This window comes from Lissotriton vulgaris, chromosome 5 (assembly GCF_964263255.1).
Source record: "Lissotriton vulgaris chromosome 5, aLisVul1.2, whole genome shotgun sequence".
NCBI lineage: Eukaryota > Metazoa > Chordata > Amphibia > Caudata > Salamandridae > Lissotriton > Lissotriton vulgaris.
Genome location: NC_141693.1, coordinates 1,996,007,055 through 1,996,030,465, shown reverse-complemented (window position 1 = coordinate 1,996,030,465; position 23,411 = coordinate 1,996,007,055). Strand labels below are relative to the sequence as shown.

The 23,411-nt window shown below is 46.3% G+C and overlaps 1 protein-coding gene across 1 annotated transcript in view; it reads right to left on the bottom strand.

Annotated features, from left to right (window-relative positions):
- Positions 1 to 23,086, bottom strand: part of TTF1 (transcription termination factor 1) — a 101,454-nt gene extending 78,368 nt beyond the window's left edge. The window contains exons 1-2 of the mRNA XM_086924763.1: positions 22,978 to 23,086; positions 18,221 to 19,707 (exon numbers count right to left, since the gene is read on the bottom strand). Coding sequence (XP_086780889.1) covers positions 18,221 to 19,707; positions 22,978 to 22,980 — 1,490 coding nt within the window. The 5' untranslated portion in view covers positions 22,981 to 23,086. The remainder of the gene's footprint in view (positions 1 to 18,220; positions 19,708 to 22,977) is intronic.
- Positions 23,087 to 23,411: the final 325 nt, after the last annotated feature.

Genomic DNA, 23,411 nt, shown 5'->3' with positions numbered 1-23,411 from the left:
GGGCTTTTTGTAGACTAGTTAATGGGGCGACAGGCACACTGCTGGTTGGGGGAGCTTTTTAGTCTGATGCAGGGGTGCAGGGTGGGGGGTGTGTTTGGACGATTTTCATTGTTTCTTTGTGTGTTCTTGTTTTCTTTCTTTCGGCAATGGATTGAGTATATTGTTGCATCCTTGTTTCAGCAGGAGTTTTTTGGGACTGGCGGGGGAGGGAGGCACGAGGATGGGGGGTAGGAAATTGAAAGTGGTCAGTTGGAATGTTAATGGGTTGGGTGACCGAATCAAAAGGGGGATTGTGCTTCAAATGCTTAGGCGTCACATGCCTGATGTGGTTTTTCTACAGGAAACACACTTGATTGGGAACTCATGCAAATCGCTCAATTGCAAGGGGTACAAGATGGTGGCACACTCGGGGTTCTCTTCGGGGTCTCGGGGGGCGGGCGTCCTTGTCCGGACATCCCTTCCGTTGGAGATTGACGTCACCACGATAGATGATAGAGGGCGCAACGCAGCGGTGGCTGGGCGGTGGGAGGGGCGGGCCCTCATCCTACTTTCAGTTTACGTCCCGCCTGGCCTACAGACCAGTACCTTCCAGGACCTTGGTGGCGCCATTTTAGCCCTGCCCGATGGTTTGCTGATTGTCGGGGGTGACTTCAACTCAGTCTGCTCTGGCTCCCTGGACCGACACCCGTCTAGAGACCTTCGTACCTCCCAACTGTGGTTGCCCTCGTTCATAGAATCAATGGGCCTTGTGGATAGCTGGAGACTCCTACACCCTACGCTTCGTCAGTTCTCCTTCCTGTCCGGTGCGCATGGCAGCCTGTCCCGCATAGACTACATTCTTACCTTGGCAGCTCACGCTACGGCCGTGTCCGAAGCCCGCTTCCTGGCGCGAGGGGTTTCTGACCACTCGTCGCTAATGGTCTCCTTTGACTTTGACATCGTCCTGTCGGAGCGACCGGCTACGGTCAATCCCTGGTACTTTCGTAACCCAAAGACCCGCGCTCTTCTGGCCAAGGCTATAGACCTTTACTTTTCCGAAAACGAGGGTTCAGTTGGATCGGCTGCGACCCTGTGGGAGGCATTCAAGGCCGTTTTAAGGGGCGAGGCATTCACTTTAATAGCGGAGGCCCGTAGGAATAGGGATGCCGACCTACTTTGCATCGAGGAAGAGATTTTAAACCTCAACGCCCAGTTGGGCCCCGAACCTACCCCTGACCTCCTCCATGCGCTCTCTCTGAAGCAACTGGAATATCGAGATCTTGCTACGAATGCCGCCCAGACCTTGGCTAGGGACCAACAAGGCCGTATCTATGATGTGGGTGACAAGGCTGGCAAGCTGTTGGCCTGGTTGGACAGGAGGGAGATGGCCAGTCGTGTGGTACCTGAGATCCTGGGGGTAGACGGGAACCCTGTCACTGACCCCAGTGCCATTGCCGAGTCCTTCGCCGATTATTTCAGAGGTGTTTACACCTCCACATCTGACTGCTCCGAGGCTGACTCGGCAGAGCTTCTCCTGACCGTAGATCTTCCCTGTCTCTCTGAGGCGGACCGCGATGATTTGGACAGAGACTTATCTGCTGACGAGATCGCCCTCGCGCTCCGCTCCTTGAGATCAGGCAAGGCGCCAGGTCCCAATGGCATCCCGGCTGAGCTCTACAAGATACGGCCTGATGTGGTCTCCCCGCACCTCCGTACTATGTTCCTGGAGGCGCGAGACGCCGGCGTTCTTCCCCTTGACCAGAGACTGGCAACCATTGTGGTCATCCACAAGGAAGGTAAACCGAGGGATGTGTGTCGGTCATACCGGCCCATTTCCCTCCTGAACGCCGAACCCAAGGTACTCGCCAAATTGCTTGCCAACCGACTGGTTGGGGTCATTGGCGACTTGGTGCACCCGGATCAGTCGGGCTTTATTCCACACCGCAACACTGCCCTCAATTTGAGAAGACTCCATGGCGCCCTAGCCAGGGCGCACACTCTTGCGGAGCCGGCAGTGCTGGCATCTCTTGATGCCACTATGGCGTTTGACTCCCTAGAGTGGAACTACCTCTGGGCAGTGTTAGCTAAGCTCGGCTTCGGTCCGGTATTTCTCAGCTGGGTAAAACTTCTCCACGCCAGCCCTATGGCTAATGTATCAGTTAACGGCCGTCTGTCGACGTCCTTTGCCCTTCATAGAGGCACCAGGCAGGGCTGCCCCCTGTCACCTCTCCTTTTTGCTCTGGCTCTCGAACCTCTTGCGGCCATGCTGCGATGCCTACCGACCTCCATGGTATCACCTGGGCACCCGACTTCGAGGACCGTATCTCCCTGTACGCAGACGACATTCTCCTTTACCTGACTTCCCCGTTCAAGTCTCTCATTGTAGCCGTAGACGTTCTTAGACAATTTGGGAGATACTCTGGCCTGATTATCAACTGGGCCAAGTCCTCCCTCTATGTTTTGAAGGGGGACACACCGCGCCTCCCCAGAGGCTGCAATATTCAGGTGGCTACACAGGGCTTCAAGTACCTAGGGATCTACATCTCTGGGAACCCGAAGGTTCGATACGACCAGAACTTGCTCCCCCCACTACAGCGTCTTCGACGTGACGTGGAGGGCTGGCGTAAGCTCCCGCTCTCCCTGCTTGGCCGAGCGGCCCTGTTTAAAATGATGTCCTTGCCCAGGTTCCTATACGCCTTACAAAACACCCAAAATCCGGTACCGGCCCGATACTTTAGGGAAATCGAGGGTCTCCAGCGGGCCCTGCTCTGGGACGGTCGGCCCCGGGTGGCGGTCACGAAGCTTACGCTCCTGTGGTATGACGGAGGCATAGCGCTGACGGATGTACGCAGGTACTACTGGGCCTCCCAGCTTGCAGCCCTCAATCACGGGTTTTATGGCCCGGTAAATAGCCCCGGCTACGCCATGGACAGGTGGCTCCTGGGTGGTGGTAACTACTACCGAGCACTGTACTCCAGATCCCTTGACCGGCGTATGTCCGGTCCGACGAGGACGGCAATCTCTATTTGGCGTACGATCACTAAGGCGCAGGGATGGCAGGGCAGACTGACCAGATTCACTCCTTTGTAGGAGTCCGACATTTTGGGCAAACTATGGCACACCAAGGGCTTTGACAAATGGGACCTCATTGGCATCTCTAGAGTTGATGACATGATTTCCAAAGGGACTATCAAGACCTTCCCCCAGTTACGGATCGAGTACCAGCTGGGTGACTCGGAGTTCTTCCGATACGCCCAGCTGAGGCACGCTTTGCTTTCTGCCATGCCTCCCGGGGAGGCTGTCCCGGAGAGCTCACCGTTGGAGGACAGAGTGCTGGACGGCCATATGCCTGACAGCGCTATCTCATTGTCCTACAAAAAACTAATTAATGTCCGCACTGATCTTCTCCTTGGGTTGCGTGACCAGTGGGTGAGGGATGGCCTGGAAATCGATGAGGAGGACTGGCAGAGCGCAGTGTCCTCCCCAAAGGAGGTTGCCATTTCTTCCCGTCTTCGATTGGTCCAATTTAAGATCTTACACAGGGTATACGTCACTGGCCCCCGCCTTGTACACATGGGTTTTTCGCCCGATGGACTTTGTCGTCGAGGCTGTGGCGCCCTCGCCACTTTCTTGCACATCCTATGGGAATGCCCCGCCATAGCTTCCTACTGGAGAAGAATCCACAGGGTCATGAGTGAAGTGTCTGGAATAGAGACCACGGCGGAGGCTCGTAGGTGTCTCCTCAACATTTGGGAGCCGACTGATCACAACACGGCCCAGACCCAATGGGTGACCTTAGGCAATATGGTGGCCAAGAGAGACATTGCTCAGAGGTGGGGTGCCACTACGGCGCCCCTTGTGGTACAATGGAAAGCCAACATGGATTGGTGTATGTTCCGGGAGAAAACGGTCTATGTTGCCAGGGGTAAACCTAACAAATGGAATAAGGTGTGGGGTGCCTGGAACTCCTACCGAGGGGATGTATGTCTGCCACCTGAACCTGTTTCTTTGGACGAACGATTGTCACCGTAAGCTATGACTCCGACTGTGTACGATGACTGATTGATCCTGTTTTTCCTCCCCCCTCCTATCATCCTCTACTCTCCTGTATCTCTGAACCGTTGTTCTCTCTCTCCTCCCGGCTTCCTACTCCTTGCTGCACTCTCCATCCCATTGCTACTTTTCGGCGCCAGTTGGCGTCTTCTTTCTTCTTATGGTTACAAAAAATAAAACAAACCTATATTTTCCTTACGTAACTGTTTTGCACTACCATGCTCCGACTACTATGCTGCCTTGCCTCCGGGATGTTAGGCTGAATAGCTGTGTGCTCTTTTGCAATAAAGGTTTTCAAAATTTAAAAAAAAAAAAAAAAAAAAAAGGTTGTAAATGAGCCAATGGGCTCATTTACGCAAAATACACCATACTGTGTACTACCAGTATGCTCCCATCCTTGAATTTATTTATTTATTTATTTTAGAAGCTTGTAAAGTGCGCGGCTACCTCCGGCGGAGGTGTCCCGGCGCTAAGATTACCTGAGTGTCCCCAGAGAGAGTTACCTGGTTCAAGTCCAACTGAGAAGAATAAGAGATGCTGAAGAACTTTATTAACGTTTAGTAAACAACCAGGTTTTAAGTTTGCGTCGAAAGACTGGCTCAGATTTAATGAACCTGAGGTCAAGAGGTAGGCTGTTCCAGAGCTTGGCAGCTGTGACGGTGAAAGTTCTGCCGCCACTTCGAGAGAGCCTGAATCTTGGGACGATCAGTAGACGAAGGCTGTTGGATCTCAGATGTCTTACTGAGGATGAAATCTTAAGTCGTTTGCTCAGATAGGACGGGCAGTTCCAAGAATTGCACGGAATGCCAGAATCAGGATTTTAAAGTCGATACGCCGGGCTATGGGGAGCCAGTGAAGCTCATCCCGGTATGCTCTGACCGAAGTACGGGCAGGGATATTACCAATGAGCCGAGCTGCGGCGTTCTGAACAATTTGCAGACGGTCAATCAGATATTGGGGGGCACCTGCATAAAGACTATTGGCATAGTCTAGATGTGTCGTGATAAGTGCCTGGACAACCGTTTTGCGGGATGATTGAGGGAGGTAGGGGAAAATCTTCCTGATCATGCGCAGTTTGGTAAAACAAGCCCCCGCAACTTTGTTGACTTGGGAGCTACCAGACAAGGTGTTGTCAAATGTGAAGCCTAGGTTGCGGGCAGAATTGCAGGGGGGGGGGGGTGATTTCTGGCTGAAGAAGAGAACCTCAGTTTTGTCGATATTGAGGGCAAGGTGATTGGCTGACATCCATGTGCAGATATTGCCAAGGCAGTTTCTGAAGTTGGAAAAGAGGGAGTCAGAGTGGTCTTTAAATGAAAAAACAAGCTGAGTGTCATCAGCATAGGAGACCACCCTGACACCCCAAGACTCTACTACCTTGGCAAGAGGGGCCACGTAGGCGTTAAACAATAAAGGGCTTAAGGCGGAACCCTGGGGCACTCTGCACAGGAGGGGTTTGTCCTCTGATTCAAATGGGTGCATCGTAACCCTCCGAGACCGACTGGACAGGAAAGATTTGGTCCATGCCAGCACTGTACCACCGACCCCTAGCTGTTGTAGACGGGTTGCAAGTATGTTATGGGAAACAGTATCAAATGCAGCGGATAGGTCGAGGAGGACCAACATGGCCTCCTCGCCCCTATCCACTGATTCCCTGATAATTTCGGAGACTTCCAGCAGCTCCGTCTCGGTGCTGTAGCCGGTTCTAAAGCCGGACTGAGAATCGTGTAGCAGCTGATTTGATTCAAGATACTGAGCCAACTGTTTCTGTACCACTTTCTCCAGTACCTTGGCAGGTTTAGGCAGGAGCGATATGGGCCGGTAGTTGCCAAATTGAGAGGGGTCTGCGCCGGGTTTTTTCAAAATGGGAATTAGCCTAGCCTGTTTCCACACTGAGGGAAATTGACCACGGGACAAGGAGGAGTTCCAGATGGAAAGGAAAGGATTTACTAAAACAGGGGCAAGATTGCCCATGACTTTTGCAGGGACTGGGTCCAAAGGGGAACCAGACTTGACTTTATGTAGCAGGGACAACGCTAGGTCAGGGGTTAGCTCACTAAAGGAGTTAAATGAGCAGTGGGTGGAACATGGAATATCGGAAAGGTGGTTAGGTGGGGCAGTATCAAAGGAGGAAGAGAGTTTGAATATTTTGTTCTGAAAGAAGTCCGAGAGTCCGTTACACAGATCTTGAGTAGGGATACATTGGGTTTTCGTGGCAGGGGGATTTACAAAGTCTTTCACGATGGTAAAAAGAGTTTTGGAAGAGTTCTGCGCCTGTTGAATGAGGTTAGAAAAATAAGCTCTCATCGTAGAACGTTTCAGTTTATGGAATTTGTTCCGGGCAGATTTATAGGCCAGTTTGGCTAAAGGGTCATAATCCTGTCTCCATTTGCGTTCCAACTGTTTACACTTGCTCTTTTCCTCACGAAGCAGGGGGGAAAACCAAGGGGCAGAGGGGCGTGATCTGGAGGAAGTCAGCGGGACAAGAGGGGCGACAGAGTCAAGAGCAGAGGAAAGGGTCGAATTAAATCTTACAGTTTCTTTGTCGAGGTCTTCCAGCTGATTAAGTTGAAATTGAAGACGAGCTTCAAAGGACTCACAGGTGACCTTGGTCCATTTACGACCCCTGTCTCTGTTAAGAGAGGAAGGGGGAGGAGGGGAAGGAGAAGTGATAGTGAAGGGAAGAAGGAAGTGATCTGTCCAGGTCAGGGGAGAGGGGGAAAGGGCGGAGATACCAGGATGATTAGAAAAGATGAGATCTAGTGTGTGGCCTGCTATGTGAGTCGGCCTTTGATAAATTGGGGCAAGGTAAGTCCTTGTAAAGTTTCCAGCAGGGAAGAGGCTTGTGTGCAAGATGGATTATCAATATGGAGATTAAAATCTCCCAGCACAGTAAAGTGGGGGTGTTTAAGTGAGAAGTCTGCAATAGAATGCGTCAGGGCATTGAGAGAGGAGACGGTGGCTGCAGGGGGGTTATAGACCAGAATACCGGCACAAATGGTACTTGCAGAGTCCGTGACCGTAAAATAAGCGGCTTCAATAAGGCCGGGATTGGGAATTTTTGTAAGGTTCAGTTTAAGTTGGGATTTCGCGATTACCGCGAGACCCCCCCCCCCTTCCCCCCCCCCCCCGGGCTTGGAGTTTTCTCGATTAATGCCAACAAAACAGTAACCAGGGGGAATGGCCAGGTTAATGTCCGGTTTGGACGAATCTTTAATCCAAGTTTCTGTAAGAAACAATAGGTCCCATTTGTGAGTGTCAAGCGATAGACAGATGTCGGTGGCGTGAGCAGGGAGAGATCTGCAATTAATTAAAGCAGCTTTTAAAATGACCGGGGGCTGGCAATGAACACTCGGGGGCAGTTGAGACGATTTAAAAACAACAGGGATAGTGAAGTTGCATTGTCAGCAGGAGTATGCCGTTGATTCCAGGCTATAGGGTTTACAGCAAGTTATGGGGTTGCATGTACCTTGACGAAGGTGTAGCAGTTGATCAAAGGTCCAGGAGATTGTTGGGGTGCGAGATGTAGGGGTTCTGGCGCTGGGCGCGGGTCCGGCGCGGACGGGCGCATACAGGCTTGCCTTAGGCGCGCCGCCCGCTGCGCGGACGGGATGGGCCCTTCTTTTTATCCATGTCCATCTAGCGGTGGGAGGAGGGTGGGAGGCGTCCAGGAGCTGGAGCGCTACCCTGCCTCCCCCCAAGATGGCGGTTCCGCGTTCTCCCGGCCAGCGAGAGCGCTGTGCTCGGCTGCGCCAGGGGAGAGAGATCAAGGTCGGGCCCCTGGGACGAAGAAATCTCGTCCGGACCGGCAGAATGAGGTCAAGGTCTATATGAGCTCACTGGTATAGATGTTACAGCAGCATCAGCCTCAATTTCAAATTTGTGCAGATATTGCCCAACTTTTGTCCCCCTTCCGACGGAAAACCGACGACAATAGGTCTTCCCAAGGCGAGCACCGCATGCGCTGCGTCGCTAGGCGAGACCTAAAAACTACTCAATTTCCCATGTGATCTGTGCTTATTAATTGGCTGTCTTTCTAGGTTTCCTTCCCATATGCAGATATGATAAGAAAGCTGCATCAGAGTTCAGCATGAAATTATTTGAGGAGATCAGAAGACTGTTTGAAAAGGGTGCCCTATATGCTCACTTGTGACATATGGCTTATACATACAAGACTATAATCCCTCACCCGTTGGTTGGTTTTCCTCTTTGTCCCTACGAGCGGAGAAGCTACTGGTACGGAGTTGGAATAGGCCAGGGGTACAGAAATACCAGAAAGAGACCATAACTTGAGGGTTAGAAAGCACTTATTACAGGTGGTTGTTGAAAACAGTTACAAGATTCATTCTTGGAAGCAGACGGGGTACATAAACAATTTACCACTAATAAAAAAAATAACCCATAGAGTACAATCAGTATCACAGATTGTAAACAGTGATCTGTTGAAAATGGTGTTAACAAGATTTATGTATCACTTTGAAGAGTAGCACAAACAGAGCCCTTGATCACATAACAGAACTTAATACAATGACTATTTCCCAGTGGTCAGGCCACCGGTTAGAGACTAGTATTTCATTTTGTACAGCTGCTTACACCTTGACTCCCAACCAGGACGTCACTTAGGATTTTAAGTTGAAATGAAGTTGTTACTTAAGTAACCTCAAAGTATTTTTAAAAAATGCCTCAACTAAACGTATTGGAGAAAAGATGACCTGATAAAAGCTGGAAATGGGGTAAACATATGGCTCCTTGGAGCAAAGGTATAGTCTTGAAATACCACTCGAGACGCAACAATATCCATTTATAGAGATCCATGAAAAAGCCAAAGAAAGATGATGGTGCAATTTCTGAAAGAAATTACCCCACACCTGCTTGACTTTCACTTTGACATATCTCACACAGAGAGCTCATTAGATATGAGAGTGTAAACAAGGAATGGGAGATCGACCTTGGCCAATCACTGCCCATCTCAGAAGACATCAGCATGCTAGACACGTCCTCCAGGCGGCCAAGAAACCAACCTATTGCAAAGCCAGTGGGTTTCGTCTTTGATACTCATTGGCCTTTTCAATGGTTTTTAGCCGATACTGCACAGCATGGCTAAATACGAAAAAAAAGCTTCATGCTGCGGTGCGCTGCCGCTCACACCAGACATGCGGGCACTTATGAAATGATGCAGCTTCTTTCCCCCCCAAATCAGATCAGTAAATAAAAAGAAAAAAAATGCACAAAAGCAGATTTTTGAAGCGTGGAAGTAGCACAATGGAAGGTGTGGTTGTAGCAGCATGATGTGTGCAGTTGGGGGAAGAAACGGGGTGGAGAGAAGAAGCAATGTGCAACTGAGAAAGAGTGCAAGTGGGGGAAGCACCATCAAGGGTGAAGGGACCGGAAGCTACACAGAGTTAGAGGGTGGGAAGGAGAAGCAACGGACATGGCCAAGGAGAAGGATACATGTGAGAAAGTAACATGGGGAAGGACACAAGAGTGATGCCAACATGGAGAGAGTGGAGAGTCAGTGTGCAACACTGAGTGCAGGGGGACAGAGGTACACGAGGGAGACAGTTGGAAAATGCAAGCCCTACAATGGAGTGCTTAACACAAAAGAAAAAAGTTGCGCTTGAATGACAAGCGGTGGAAGCATAGAAGCCAGCCAATCAAAACAGATAGTAAAGAGGCTATTCTCCATTGGAGGTTCAAATACAAGATTGACAAGCTGGGACACAAATAATAAGCAGGCAAATGAGAACGACAGGAAAGCCAACATATGGTAAGCTATAGGCGGATTCCAAGACCCTGTATGTTCTTGGTAATCCCACATGTTTCATAACAGACAGACAGCGCATGCACCGGTGAGGAGGCGGCGACCTTACAACACAGAGCCATTCTTACTCAACAGCCAATCTATATACATCTCCGCAGGTTCCTCTTCAGAGACAAAAGCGGAAAAGAAGAAGGTTCCCACCTAAGATAGCAGTAATGGAATACTGAATATAGCCTGCTAGACCCTGCAATAATGATTACTACCACAGATGGGAAGACGGAGGATTTTCTAAAATTGTTGGATAATGCCTCCATGGACACTGCCGCAGCTAGCTACTAAAACCTCACGTCTGGAAAAGATGGGCGGTACCCACCGACAACTTCAGTTGAATTTCTGCCTCTACACGCAGAGCCTCCGACAGGCAGGATTACACAAGATCATGGAGTCACTGACTAGGGAGAGAGACAAATGCCGATCTCCCTTGAAAGTTGACAAATTTGAGTGGCACATATAGGTGCCGCCGGACCCCCCTTTAAAGGGGATATATATGGGTGCCACCTGTTCTTCTGTACCTAATCACGTAGATCCATTTATTTGAATGTCCTAAACCTCACAAACGTGATTTAAACCCAGTGACAACAGTGGTGAAACGGATGCAGATAACTCTACAACACCTACAAAGAAGTGAGCACCTTAGTAGTCTCCAGTTGGAATGTGTGGCTCATGGCAAGGCAGTGACATGAACTCCTCTTTGCAAAACAGCAAATTCCTCTTAGCTTAACAGTAGGTTGCTCTTGGATAAACTGCAGATTTTGCACCAACATTCCATTGCTGTACCTCCTTGTTCGGGCTCACAAACTAGTGGTTCTGCCTGTAAGCCTAGGCCCTTGACTACTAGTTGAAGACACCATCATTGCCAGGAGGTTCATCATCAGAACTACCTTGTCACTTTCTGGAACACCTCACTCTTATGCTCAGTTCCACCCACACGATTACTCAGTGACAGTATTATGGCCTGCCCTCCCCCCCGACCTCTCCCAGTCTTCCCATAGCCCCATAATGCTATATGCAAAGCAATCCTTGAATGCAACACTGAATGGATTATACTTTACTTTTCAGATGCAAACGAGTCCTTCTTGTATTCCAAAGGAAGCACTTTCTAAAGCATTAAAAATGCAAAAGGTCTCACCTTTTATTAAGTTAAAGCTGTTTGCTTTGCTATTCAATACCAGTAATTAACAACCACAGGGGCTGTCCACAACCCTGAACCTGAGACAAAGTGTTTATTATATCAAACAAAAGGCTCAGGGGGAGAGAAAATGTTAAAAACTGGAAAGATATCCAATGTATGACTTAAAATTCACCTCCAATTCCAGTAAAACCCAAATTGACTTTCTTGATTTGACAATTTTCCCACATGATGGTGGGCTCTCCACAAAATTGTTTACTAAAGCAACTGCCCGCAACTCACTTCTTGAATATACGAGTAATCATCCTAGAGGACTCAGTGATGGTTTAACCTTCGGGCAATTCTTGCGAATTCGCAGGAATTGTCGGTTCAAAGAGGATTATTTTCGTGAGGCCGAGATTTTATCAAAAAAACTTTCACTACGGGGTTATCCTCGAAAATTGATCAAACGATCAATGAAACGCGCATGGTTTAATCACCGCGAATTTCTTCTTACCCCCAGACCAAAAAAACTGATGAAACGGATTCCATGTGTCACGACGTTTGGTACCCGTAGCAATCAAATTTCGACCATCATTAAAAAACATTGGTCACTTGTGGTTTCCACTGGAATCACCAACGAATTGCCTCTTTTCTCTTACAAAAGAGGTAAAAATCTTCGGGACCACTTAGTCCGGGCTGCCTTACCTCGAGCAGAGGCTGCCACTTTAACAACATAATGGGGACTGGACAAGGTGGTAGGCCACTACAAATGTGGAGGCTGCCTTATGTGTGACACAAGCACGAACACCAAACAATTTACACACTGTAACATCGTCTATGATCTCCGTGACTTTTCAAATTGCAACACAACCAATGTTGTGTATGCAATTTGGTGCCCATGCGAACTTATATACATCGGGCAAACTACCCAAAAAATAAAGACCAGATTGTCACAACATAAAAGCAGGATACGGTGTCTAACTGAAAATGCACCTTTGGTTGCGCATTACTCTGATAAGAATCATGCTCCATCTGAAATGCGATCCCAAATAATAGAGGTTATCCATGTCCCTGTGAGAGGGGGTAATATTTCAAACATTTTGAATAGAAGTGAATGTCGGTGGATACTTCGATGTGATAGTGTGAACAATGGATTGAACTCTAGTGAGGAATGTCATTCTGTGATAACTAATCAATGAATGCTGTGAACGTATATGTTTATTGGTCTTTTATCATCTAATTCTGCATTATATCCACTGCACACACTGCATCTGCTATTGTAACTGTCTCTTTGTATTTTGACTTAAATATACCATAAATGTAAATGAGTCTATGGTTAACCACTCATGGAACCCTCTATAGATATGTATATTGTTTAACGTTTTGTTATTTTGTGCTTCTGTGAGTTCTATAAAATTGTTATGATATTACAGTACTCCTTTTAAATGTATCTAGACTTCTTATGATGAAAACGGCCGTTTTCTCTTTTTATTCATACTCTCTATCATATATATTCTGCTCGCCTCAAGCTGGAAGTGAGGTTGGGGTTTTTTCTCGATTTTGACAATCATGCAACATAACCTGTATCAAACTGGTCTTATCTAATTTTATTTATTTTCATTGTAAATCCTTTTTGACGACATACACTTATGCCGGAGATCATTTTTGACATTTCGTTACTATTATTGCCGTCATGAGGCTGTGTTTCCCAGTCCAAGATGGCGCTGCCTTTTGGCAGTTCTCGTGTCCTTCCTCTAACATCTCAAGAAGGCATTTCTTTCTGGCCAAACTGTGTTAGCCGTAGTTCCGGCTCTATGCACGTGGAATCTATTGGGTGTCCGCTGAATCAAACAGGCGGTAAGTTTTGCTCTTGTGCCGTCCGCGCTTGGTAAGCGGCACGTAAACACTGCCCGTTTAGTTAAGACTGAGTTTTTTGGGGGCATACGCATATAAATATGAGGGCCATTAAATCATTAAATAACGAAACGTTTTTTGAGGCTTAAAACTCCAAATTTCTTGTTTGTGACACTCACGTTTTATCTATACGTGTTGTGGTTTGATACCGATACGTTGTATGGTTTGACGCGATATAGATCAGGCGTCTCCCATTCCATTTATTTTCCGTGATGCAGGGTCACTTCAGATACCGGCTCCATAATTCGACGTGATTTTGTTGTCAGCGGTTAACTCTCTGTTACAGGTCTGTTTTGAAGAACTATTGCTGTAATAATTAATATCGATTGCCTGGTTTACCCGACACTTAAGTTTTGTATTTTCAACAGCCTACAGGCGATGAATTGAAAAAAAACTTTTGTACACAACCTGTTGGGCTATTAAGTGGCTAGCTGAATGGTTTGATGATCTCTACTTTCGAGTGGCTATACTTTATTCTGAAATTATCTGTCTTTTGTGGTAAGTGCAATACACTTTGGGCTATATGATTTGCTTTTGGCCCACATTTACAGCTCAAGTGACTTCTGTCTTTGCCTTTGGTACTTTTTAGATAGGGATTAATGATCCTGGAGGACCCTAAAATTATACACTGGTTTATCCTCCCCACCTTTTAAAGCTGAAGGTATTTTTTGCCTTCTTTTTATGAACTTGGTATGAGGTTTCTTCACTTAGTGGTGTGGTATAAGGCTATTAATCTTTCCTTAACATTCTTCTTTTGTAAATTGTAAAAATTGTAAAAATCATCAGGAATTACCGCTAAAATGCATCTTTTATTGAACAGATCTCTTGCTCAAGAATAATTTTGAATCCTGAAGATGACCGCTGAATGACATACCGGTCGAAACGCAGTTGACGCTTCTCTGTGGCTTAAAAAGTTTTTGTAAGGACACAGTATTCATGTTTATGATGTTCCTTTTTTGTGATTTATATTTTTGTTGCCACCTGTCTGGTTTATATGTAATGTTTTTTGTACACCAGCGTTTTTCTTGCTTGAGATTATGTGTATGTTCAAAAAACTTCCTGAAATGTTGAAATAAATGTATACTTTTGATACTATTAGGCTATTGTGAAGGGCTTCTTTAACTCATACATTGGATATCTTTCCAGTTTTTAACATATTCTCTCCCCCTGAGCCTTTTGTTCGATATAATATTCAATACCAGTAGCCAAGCAAATGGCTTTAACTTAATCAAAGGCGAGACCTATTGCACTTTTAATGCTTGTTTTTGATAGCATCCTCCTGCGTTGCTGCACAGTGACATGCCACAGCAAAAAGAATGGCGCACATTCGCATTCCTTATGCAATACACCAAGACATGTTCTTTGATAAGCAACAGCACAACCAACACCCCTCCAACCATACACAACAAAGAAATTGCTTACTTGTCCACCCTGAAAGACTTCGGGCCTTGCAAGGTGTAAGTAAACACTACATAAATACCAATCGACTACAGTAACTCCAAGGCACTGGTGGAATCGGGCAAAGAAAGGGCTAACCGTTGTTAAGTCCTACACTCATCAATCCCAAGCTCCATGCATGCATCCAACTCACCTAATTTATCTGATACTTTTGAGCATTTAGGAGAAACATTAATTAACACACCTTAGTTTCGAAGGGTCATCTGCTTTAGAACTTATATTAAAAAGATGCAGTGCGATAACATGGAAAATTATTGCCAGTTCAGTGGAGGCAGAAATGGCAAACGAGATGCTTAGGACCGAGTCCTCCACCCACCCTTTTACACAAGCCGCCACAGACTCACTGGACTGGCCGTTAGGGTGGTGTGGGAGGAGTCAGGTAAGATAACAGACTACCTTTCTACCTTGTATAAGACTGTGAACCTGCAAGTGTGTATACAGTTTTCAGGGTTGCAGTGGAAAATAGTGTTTGCAGTCTTAGCTAACTTTACTTACCCCACAAGCTTTAACAAGCTTTAACATGCTTCAATGCCTCACATTTTCCCAAAAAGTAGCACCCAATATTAACTGAGCAAGGCTTCCCACAAGTTAGTGATCTGCGTATTTGGCCACTTTTTCTGCCCTAGTCTGTTTTTGGTTCCAGCTGGTTTTGACCCCGAACAACCGTCTCCTGAGGCTGGCATGAGTGCACTTAACATAGTTAGTCGCAGCACTATGGCGCGAAGATCGAAGTTGATTTATGATCTACACGCCTTCAATAGAGTCCTTATCGATAGGAGACTTCGAGGGCGACCACCCAGTGAAAACAGATTCAATATGTTTCCTCAAGGATTGATCTCTCACAAGCAGCGTATCAACGGATACAAAAATGTAGTGTCTGGAACACGGCAACGCCACACAAGCGCTCAATCGAACCTTCTGCACATTAGGCCTTGATAAAGTGTAGAAATTGCATCTGATTTTCGAAGTTGCTGTCTCACCCCAACGCGGTTTTCATGGGAGTCAAGTTATCAGCAACACGCCGATACCCTGCAGTTAAAAGGTACCCTTGTTACTATGGAAATCCATTCCCTGCCGCTTCATGGCACGTTATGCACTTGACAGACCCCTGCTCACTTCCAGGGGCTGCTACTCACTAGCCTAACATGCAGCGGAGCTTTCATAGTGGACACCTGTATTTGGTCACCCGATTGACTGTCCAACACTGGCCAACGGACCCTTTCAGCCATGACCAGTTTTCAGGATATCCATTGGCTGGTGCGCTTTGTGGGAATATCCACAACATTCTGCCCTGAATAGGGTCTCACGCCACATACCTCGCGCTTGTTTTTTCTGCCACATCTCCGTCTCCCTGGCCATGGTGAAGTGTTCTTCTTCCCATCCTTCCTATCACTCAACCCCCGTACTTGTGTGAAGCTGCTGACCATGGACACTGAAATAGCTGATTCCTAAAACACGATTATGCTTTGGAGCTTCGCACGAGTCATGCATCTTAATCCACTGCCTCAAACCCACACTCCGTGGTGCTCACTCAGCCCCTTCACTTTTAGCGCTTTAAGCTATTTTTTGGCATTGCCTCCGCTCCACCCACACTCGGTGGTGCTCACTCATTCTCTTCACATGGACCATTCCCCCTCACTCACCATATTGTAGCTGTAGCTGGAATCCGACACTCTGTGAAACCTGAATCTGCTAAGTTGCCATGTGCCCCACCATTTTGTGGCTACAGCGTCCATTTCACCTCTGTTTCACTGACCACGTACATGTCGACCTGCACCTCGAGCTGACCTTTTTACTGCACCCATGCTAAAATGTGCCAGGTATGTTGAGATGTTTAAGAAAGACAAGGGAACCCAAAAGGTATGCCATAGTGACCTTGGGCAGTATCATGTTACAAAAAACAGTGGTCCCTACTCGTGGACACAATGGTATACTGAGCTAATAATCACACACCTGATAAGTGTTATGTCTTTTGTCCTGCCGGACAAGGAATATATTTAACAATTTTCTTAATAAAACTGAATGAACACATTAATAACAAGTGGGCACAGCCGTGACCCACAACATTCAGACAAAACAACGAACAGAATGGTAAAAGGAGCAAAGCAAAAATATGTCTGTGTACTTGTAGTCAGTGTTACAGACAGAGATTGTCATAACCACACCATTGCATTTCACAACATTTTAAATGTCATATTGTATAAGGGTTTTTTTTGGCCGACGACGTTTCGATGCCTAAGTTAAGTGTGGGGCATCATCATCAGGACAAAAACATAGTCATTGTTGTCTTTAAATATTACACTGCCTTTTAACGCAATTGCGTATTACAACAGACAAATCATCGGATCAGCAGATACCATGAACAATGGAGGAATCGGTACTGCCTTGTCCAGCGTGGAGAGTCGTCTGGATCGGGAGCGTAATAGCTCGATATGCAGAAGTCAGCGGCGCTGTGGCGGATGGTGGACATAGAAAGAGGTACATACATACACACTCTATGGGAAAGCCATCGTATAAGGTCCTATTGGAACGTGATAATAGAGGAACTTAGCACCGTTGGGGGGAACACCCAACGATGAACGCCAAGTTTATCCTACTAGGAATCCCCTCAGAAATTGATGTCCACCGAACTAAACTCCTACATTGTAACCTAGGACTCATAGTGGCCATGAGGGACATAGCCAAGCATTGGGGTGCCCAAGAACCCCCCCACACCGAGGGAATGGGAAACGGGAATGGGCTCTATATATGGGGGCAGAAAGGGCAACGTACATGGCAAGAGGGTTATGTTATAAATGTATACAGCGCACGATTACCCGAAGGTGTCTTGGCGCTAGAAACCGGGAAAGCAGGCATAAGGGATTAATCAGTGAATAGCCAGGTTTTAATAGCTTTCCTTAATAGTGTCAGAGAGGGGAGATTTCTAATGCTAAACGGGAGGGAGTTTCAAAGCGTGGTAGCTCCCACCATAAATCTTCCGCGACCCCAGTGGGACTTAAAAACTCTCTGGGAGAGTATGACTTTTGCCCCAAAGAGGGGCTTTTAAGACTGGGGTCCCTGGCAGTGTGAAATGTACAATCCTATTGTGCACCTTGTCGCACAATACACACAAAATTACCAATGACAAGAAAATGTTTGTTGAGGACTATGCCTGCTATTATATGCTTCCTGTTTGACTGAATAGGATTTCACTCCCAAATGTTCAGTTTTTCTGCACCATTATGCATCATATGTTGCTTTTGGGGAAACTTAATAAAAATATATTTTTTTTTAAATAGGACTGCTCTCTCTTTGGAATGGCATGGCTGGGATCTCCGCTGAGTGGTGCTAGCTATGTATCTTAAGTTTAAAAAAAAAGTGTGCCCGTTTCTTCATACACAGTAAGCACAAGATGCTACAATACCTGGCTTTAAAACAGCCCATTCTTATGTATATATTCAAATCAGCATCCACTCTCTCCGCTAACATTGTAGACTTTAGAGAATTGTTGAACAGTTCTTGGTAGAGAGCAAATTCCCAACGTGGCACAGAGCAGCCCCAGGTAGAGAGAAACTTTGAGGAAGCATGGTGGTCAGCATTTAATGAAGTGCAACGTTGAAAGACTACACCAGAGCCACTTCTATCCCATTAACATACAGGAGGACTCATCTCTGCTACTCTGCGGAAAAACAGATCCACAAGGTTATGTTTTAAAAACATCTCAATAACGCCTGTGTCTGCATACCGGTTTACAGACAGAGTAAATGGACAGCGAATCGTGTCTACTAAAATAAAGATAGACTGCTTTGTAATATGCATCACCTCATCAGACTCCAAATCATGGGCTAGGAAGCGGGGTCATGTACAGAATGGATAAAACTTGTGTGTCAAACGAATTCACCGCTTACCTTTCCTCTTCCACCGTAGCTTCCTCTTCAGTGTCCAGTTGTTTTTTCTGCTTTCTGTCCTTGCGGGTGTGGGCTGACCATGAAGCAGGCGAGAACCCTAATGAAGGAGTGCTTGAAAGAGCTTCCCTTTCATCACTGCAATCGTCAGAGGGACACACCTCGGAAACTGTGACAGTCCTATGGTCTGAGGATTTACGATGTTTCTTTTTCCTAATAGTCTCTTCTAAACCACCAGCTCTTGCCTGCTGGGTATTTCCTTCTTCCCACGGAGCTTCTTCCCTTTCAGAATCTAAGAAACCAGTCTGTTGTGCCTCGAGCTCATCTGATGTGCCCCATTCCTTCATTTTCTTTTTCTTCTTTTTTGATTTTCTGGAACTGTGCCCTTCTACATCTTCCTCTGTGGTGATCCTATCTTGACCTTCCCTTTCTTCCTCTGAAATCAAGTGTTTTTTCTTGATTTTGTCTGGTCTGTCTGAGTGCTCGCTTCGAACCACATCTTCAGAGATTTTAGATGCATATTCTTCTACAGTTCTTCTGTGTTTACTTTTCTTATGTTTGGTTTCTAAATAGGGCTCTTCAAAAATGTCTGACGAAGAGTCATCAGGACTTCCCTGCTCTGGATCGCATTCTTGGAGACGGTGGCTTCTCTTCTTTTTGACAGACATTTCATTATGCAGACTAGTAAGGATGGTATGGACTACCTTTTTTCCATGGTCCCCTCCACCTACAGAGTCACAATCAAAACCATTCTGCCCTGTTAGATGATCTGCAAGGCAATTGCTTTCATCTTGATCCTTACTACTCGTTGGTATGCCTTGACTAGGAGACTCACTATCATCATCATCCCCACGGTTTCCATTCACTTCCTCGAGTGTATGCTTTTTTCGCTTGAGCTTCTTGTGTCTCCTTTCCGTCTGGAGTGCGCTTTCTAAAGTATCGGGAATCCCCTGGTCGGAAGTAGCTGCTCTGTCATCAGTTTTTTCTTCTGAGCGGATTGCTCTTTTGCTTTTTTTGTGCTTTTTGACACCAAAAATGCAATGCTCAACATCCATCTGCGAAGGATTCTCCTCAACCGCATCCTCTCTGTTCTCATCACTTTCATCACCCACCCATCTTCTGTGACTTGCTTTTGCAACTTTGACAAGTACATTTCCATCTTTGGTTTCCTCTGAGCTCCCACTTGCACAATCTGCTCGCAGTCTCTGCCCAGCTGTGTTCAAGCTATCCTGATGGCCACTTTTGGGTTCAGACACATTCGGCACTACCTCAATAGCTACTTCAGAATCCTCAGATTGGGAATTGTGGCGTTTCTTTCCCTTCTTCCTGTGGGTCTTTGAATGCTCTTTTTCAACTATCGCTTCTTCAGCAGCCTCAGTCACTGCATATTGGCTTTTCTTTTTTTTCTTTTTGGAATACATATCCATTAAATTGGTACTCTGACACTCTTCATCCTCAGCTTCGTGACTTTGTGGTATTTCTCCATGCACCTAGAAAGAAGTTGATAAGCAGAGAAAAATAAATTATGGTTAGGTTACCATTGGGCAAATATAACCTACTTTATGGAAAGAGGTTTTCATTGTCTTACACCAAGATCTCCCTACCACTGGAATTTCAGGTCCTGGCATTAGCCAAAAATGTTGACCCTTACTCAGAGACCCCCGTCTTAGTGTGATGAGGATATTTTGAAATATAAATATCCTTCTGGTGATTTTCAGTAACAGTATATCAGTTTGGGCTTAATTCCTGATTCACGTATTAGGTAAATAGTTGAGGCTGGGCTGATATTTGTCAAATTAAACATCTTTAATTTATTTAATCACACACATCACATAGATTAACATTGGCTTTGATGCACAGCATGCACTGATCTGCAGAAAGAACTAGATGGCAGTTTATCTAAATATATGACCCCGTGCATCCTATCCGAAGGGCTACTGGTAATATGAGATTTTGTTGCTGTAGCATCCTCTGCATCGATTTGGATTTGCCATACTTGCCACATAACCCATTGTATGCTGCGTAACTTTCAGATTTTAACAAAAACAAAATCCTATTGAATTGCTCAAATGGATCAAAACGTACTAAATTGCTAATTCGATTTTTATAGCGCGAACATTATCTGAAGGTGTCCGAGCGATTTACAAAAGAACCGGTTGCGATACATAAGGACTTAGGATTACATGAGTTACATTAAAGATACAAACAGGAAAAAAATTGCAAATGTACAAGTTGTAAAGTCACACAAGTAAGAGATACAAATAGAAACAAGCACTAGGTCTCGCAGTAGGAAAGTTGGAGCTATTGGTTTTGTAAATGATAAAGCCCTTTACGTTGTTAAAATAAAAACAAAAATAAAAGGCATTGTTATTTGCAATTGTAATATCTCCAACTTTCCTACTGCAAGACCTATTGGCAACGCCAGTGCTTGTGCTGCTAAGATGCCAAGCGAAGGCCTGGTCTGCAATCTACACACAGTAAACATGGCTCATTGAGTTCTGTCTCCTTTCTTTTCCTTCCTCTGCCTCCTGGCTCCTTAAGATCATGGGTAACAAGGCAAGATAAATAGCAAGTTAGGGGCAACAGCTGCTACCCCCATTTGACGTCCATGACACGCATCAGTTTCTAGTAACAGTGAGAAATCTTACATTATGTCAGTGGCTTCGTGTGTGGCAAATAATGTAGTCTACTGAACACATGTTTGTGCAGTACTAAAATATTAGACAAGCAAAGTCAGGTAGAACATAAAAACAAAAAATTAAAATGAAAGCAGACTGCTAAAGTTCACGTGTTTAAAAGAAAACAGCCTCACTCTTCCCACAAAGCTCAGAAGCGTGTCCTGTTTACATGGGCGCCTTGGAACATTCTGCTGGTCACTTCTCACACAACCAAAGCAGGCAGCTGTCTTTTTCAAGTTAGGGAAACGTCGTGTTTTTTCAAGAATGTGCAGGCCCAGGGACTCAGTAGCTACGTTAAAAGCAAACAATTCGCAACCCTCTTCCTTACTAGTTCCTAACAGGCATGGGGAAAGTACACACTTACCGCCAGGGCTTCCAGTTCACAAGAATCGGTGCCCTCTTAAATTCACACCAGTGGTGGTTAAAATAAAAGACGAGTGCTTCCTGTCAAATATGCCTTCCAGCTTAAAAAAAAAGTGAAAGCACACCGCCAGCATATGTATACCGCGAATGTACGTGTAAATCGGCAGCGTGCATTCAGCCTAAAGAACTTATTTATCTGACAAAGTATAGTTGCGAATTGAGCACGGAAAAAAGAACACGGGAAAAGAAGGACGAAAAAGGCTGTTCTGCGATTTTGCAACGTGTTTTTCTTGCAATGCTCAGGATATATAGCCCTGAGCGATAATAAAATAATTTGTAGATCTCTAAATTCCACTGCAGGTCTGTGAGCAGGCTCAGTGCATTTTACACCCCAGAAACGAGTGCAACACCTCGCACGTTATCAATCCCATGATTTACAAAAAGCAACAACAAAAGCATCCCAGTAGTGGAATGGCTGCAGGAAAGAACTGAGGACCCGTGGCAGGGCGGTCTGTACTGAGGGATGCTGCAGCAGAGGTTGGCGCTCCCCTGTGTGCGTGTCGGGGTGGGTCATTGGATTTGAAGCCTACAGCGGAGGTCAGGTGTGAGCTTCTCCACTGGACCAGTGAGCGAGCGTTCTGCAGTGAATGGTTCATTCACAGAGCCCTGTCACATTCCAGGAACAGAAAGGGAGTGGCAATGCCCTAAGAAGAGGAAAGTGGCGGGAGAGGGGCAGAGGTTGAAGCGTTGGAGGGGAGAGGGAGCAAAACACTGGAATCACATAGGCACACTCGGAGACTGGACTGGAGTATTTTTGTAATTGTCGAACAATGTAATGTAGCGCTACAGAAGCGAAGCATTGCACTGTAATTGCATTCTTATGCTTTTTTACCCGAATATGGAGGACAAATCTAATGGGGCCAAAATACTGAGATTTTTTTTTGTGAAGCCAAGTGTATATAGATGTGTAAGTACACATAAATTTACCTTCAAAGTATGTGTATATCGTCAATAGCGTTAAGAATAACAAGGAAAAAGGCTATCAGATGTTTTTTTTCCTTATGTGTCACTCAAATGCAGGCAATGCAAACACAAGCATGCACGTTCAAGCGTTGCCGGGAAACTGAAAGTACGGCCGGCCTGCGGCCGGCCATGATTCAATTAGGGGAGGAGAAGTCGCAGAGCGCACGCTGGGCGAAGCCCTTTGATGTGCTCTGCGGCCGTGAATGCGCATGCTTGTTTGGTCACGTGATTCACGTGAACTCAATGAAAACCGCAGTGCAAGAAGCCCTTAGTTTCACGAGGATTTGAGACATGAATTCTCGCTACGCTCAATGCGCTTGCGCGCATTGATAGGTCGCGAGACCTAAAAATTGCAAATGTACAAGTTGCAAAAAGTCACACAGGGAAGAGATACAAATAGAAAAAATTGCAAATGTACAAGTTGTAAAATCACACAAGGAAGACACAAACAGAAAAAAATGCAAACGTACAAGTTGTAAAGTCACACAAGGAAGAGATACAAATGGATAAACTTTAAGAATCACATAGGTTTGGTAGTGAGTACAAAGGTCTACTGCATCTACTGGTGGTTAGAGTCACACGGGCAGAAGGAAGTTATGGGGGGGGGGGGGGGGGGGAAGAGGAGACAGTGGAGAACCGTGCCAAGGGCCACTCATCCCCGTCCCCTCACGGTGCTGGCCCAGCCCCAGTGTTTACCATCCTCGCTGCAGACACCCCGGCCCTCGCGCTCCGGCGGGAGATCACAATAAAAGAGTTTAAAACTCCGCTGGTCCAGCCTGGCCTCCGCGCTGGAGATTCCCAAAGAGTGAAGGCGGTCAGAGGCAATAGGAACGCCAGGTCATACTGAGTGACAAGTCAAGGCGGGACTAGGAGGCGCTATAGTCCAATCAACGTTACGAAGATCCAAAGAAAGAGTCCGCCCCGGAAAAGAAAGTCTGAATCCCGGAAGTGGCTTTCCATACACACCGGAAGTGATTGCCCCTAGTGGCGTAGGTGCGGCGTATGTTTGTTCACTTTGCTCTGGCGTTCCCCCCGGCTCCGGTACAACTCACTGACCGATGAACGCGCCTGTGTGTAACGGAACTGGTGCTCTAATCCCTTCGGGTCGAGTTCGCTCTGTGTAAATCTGC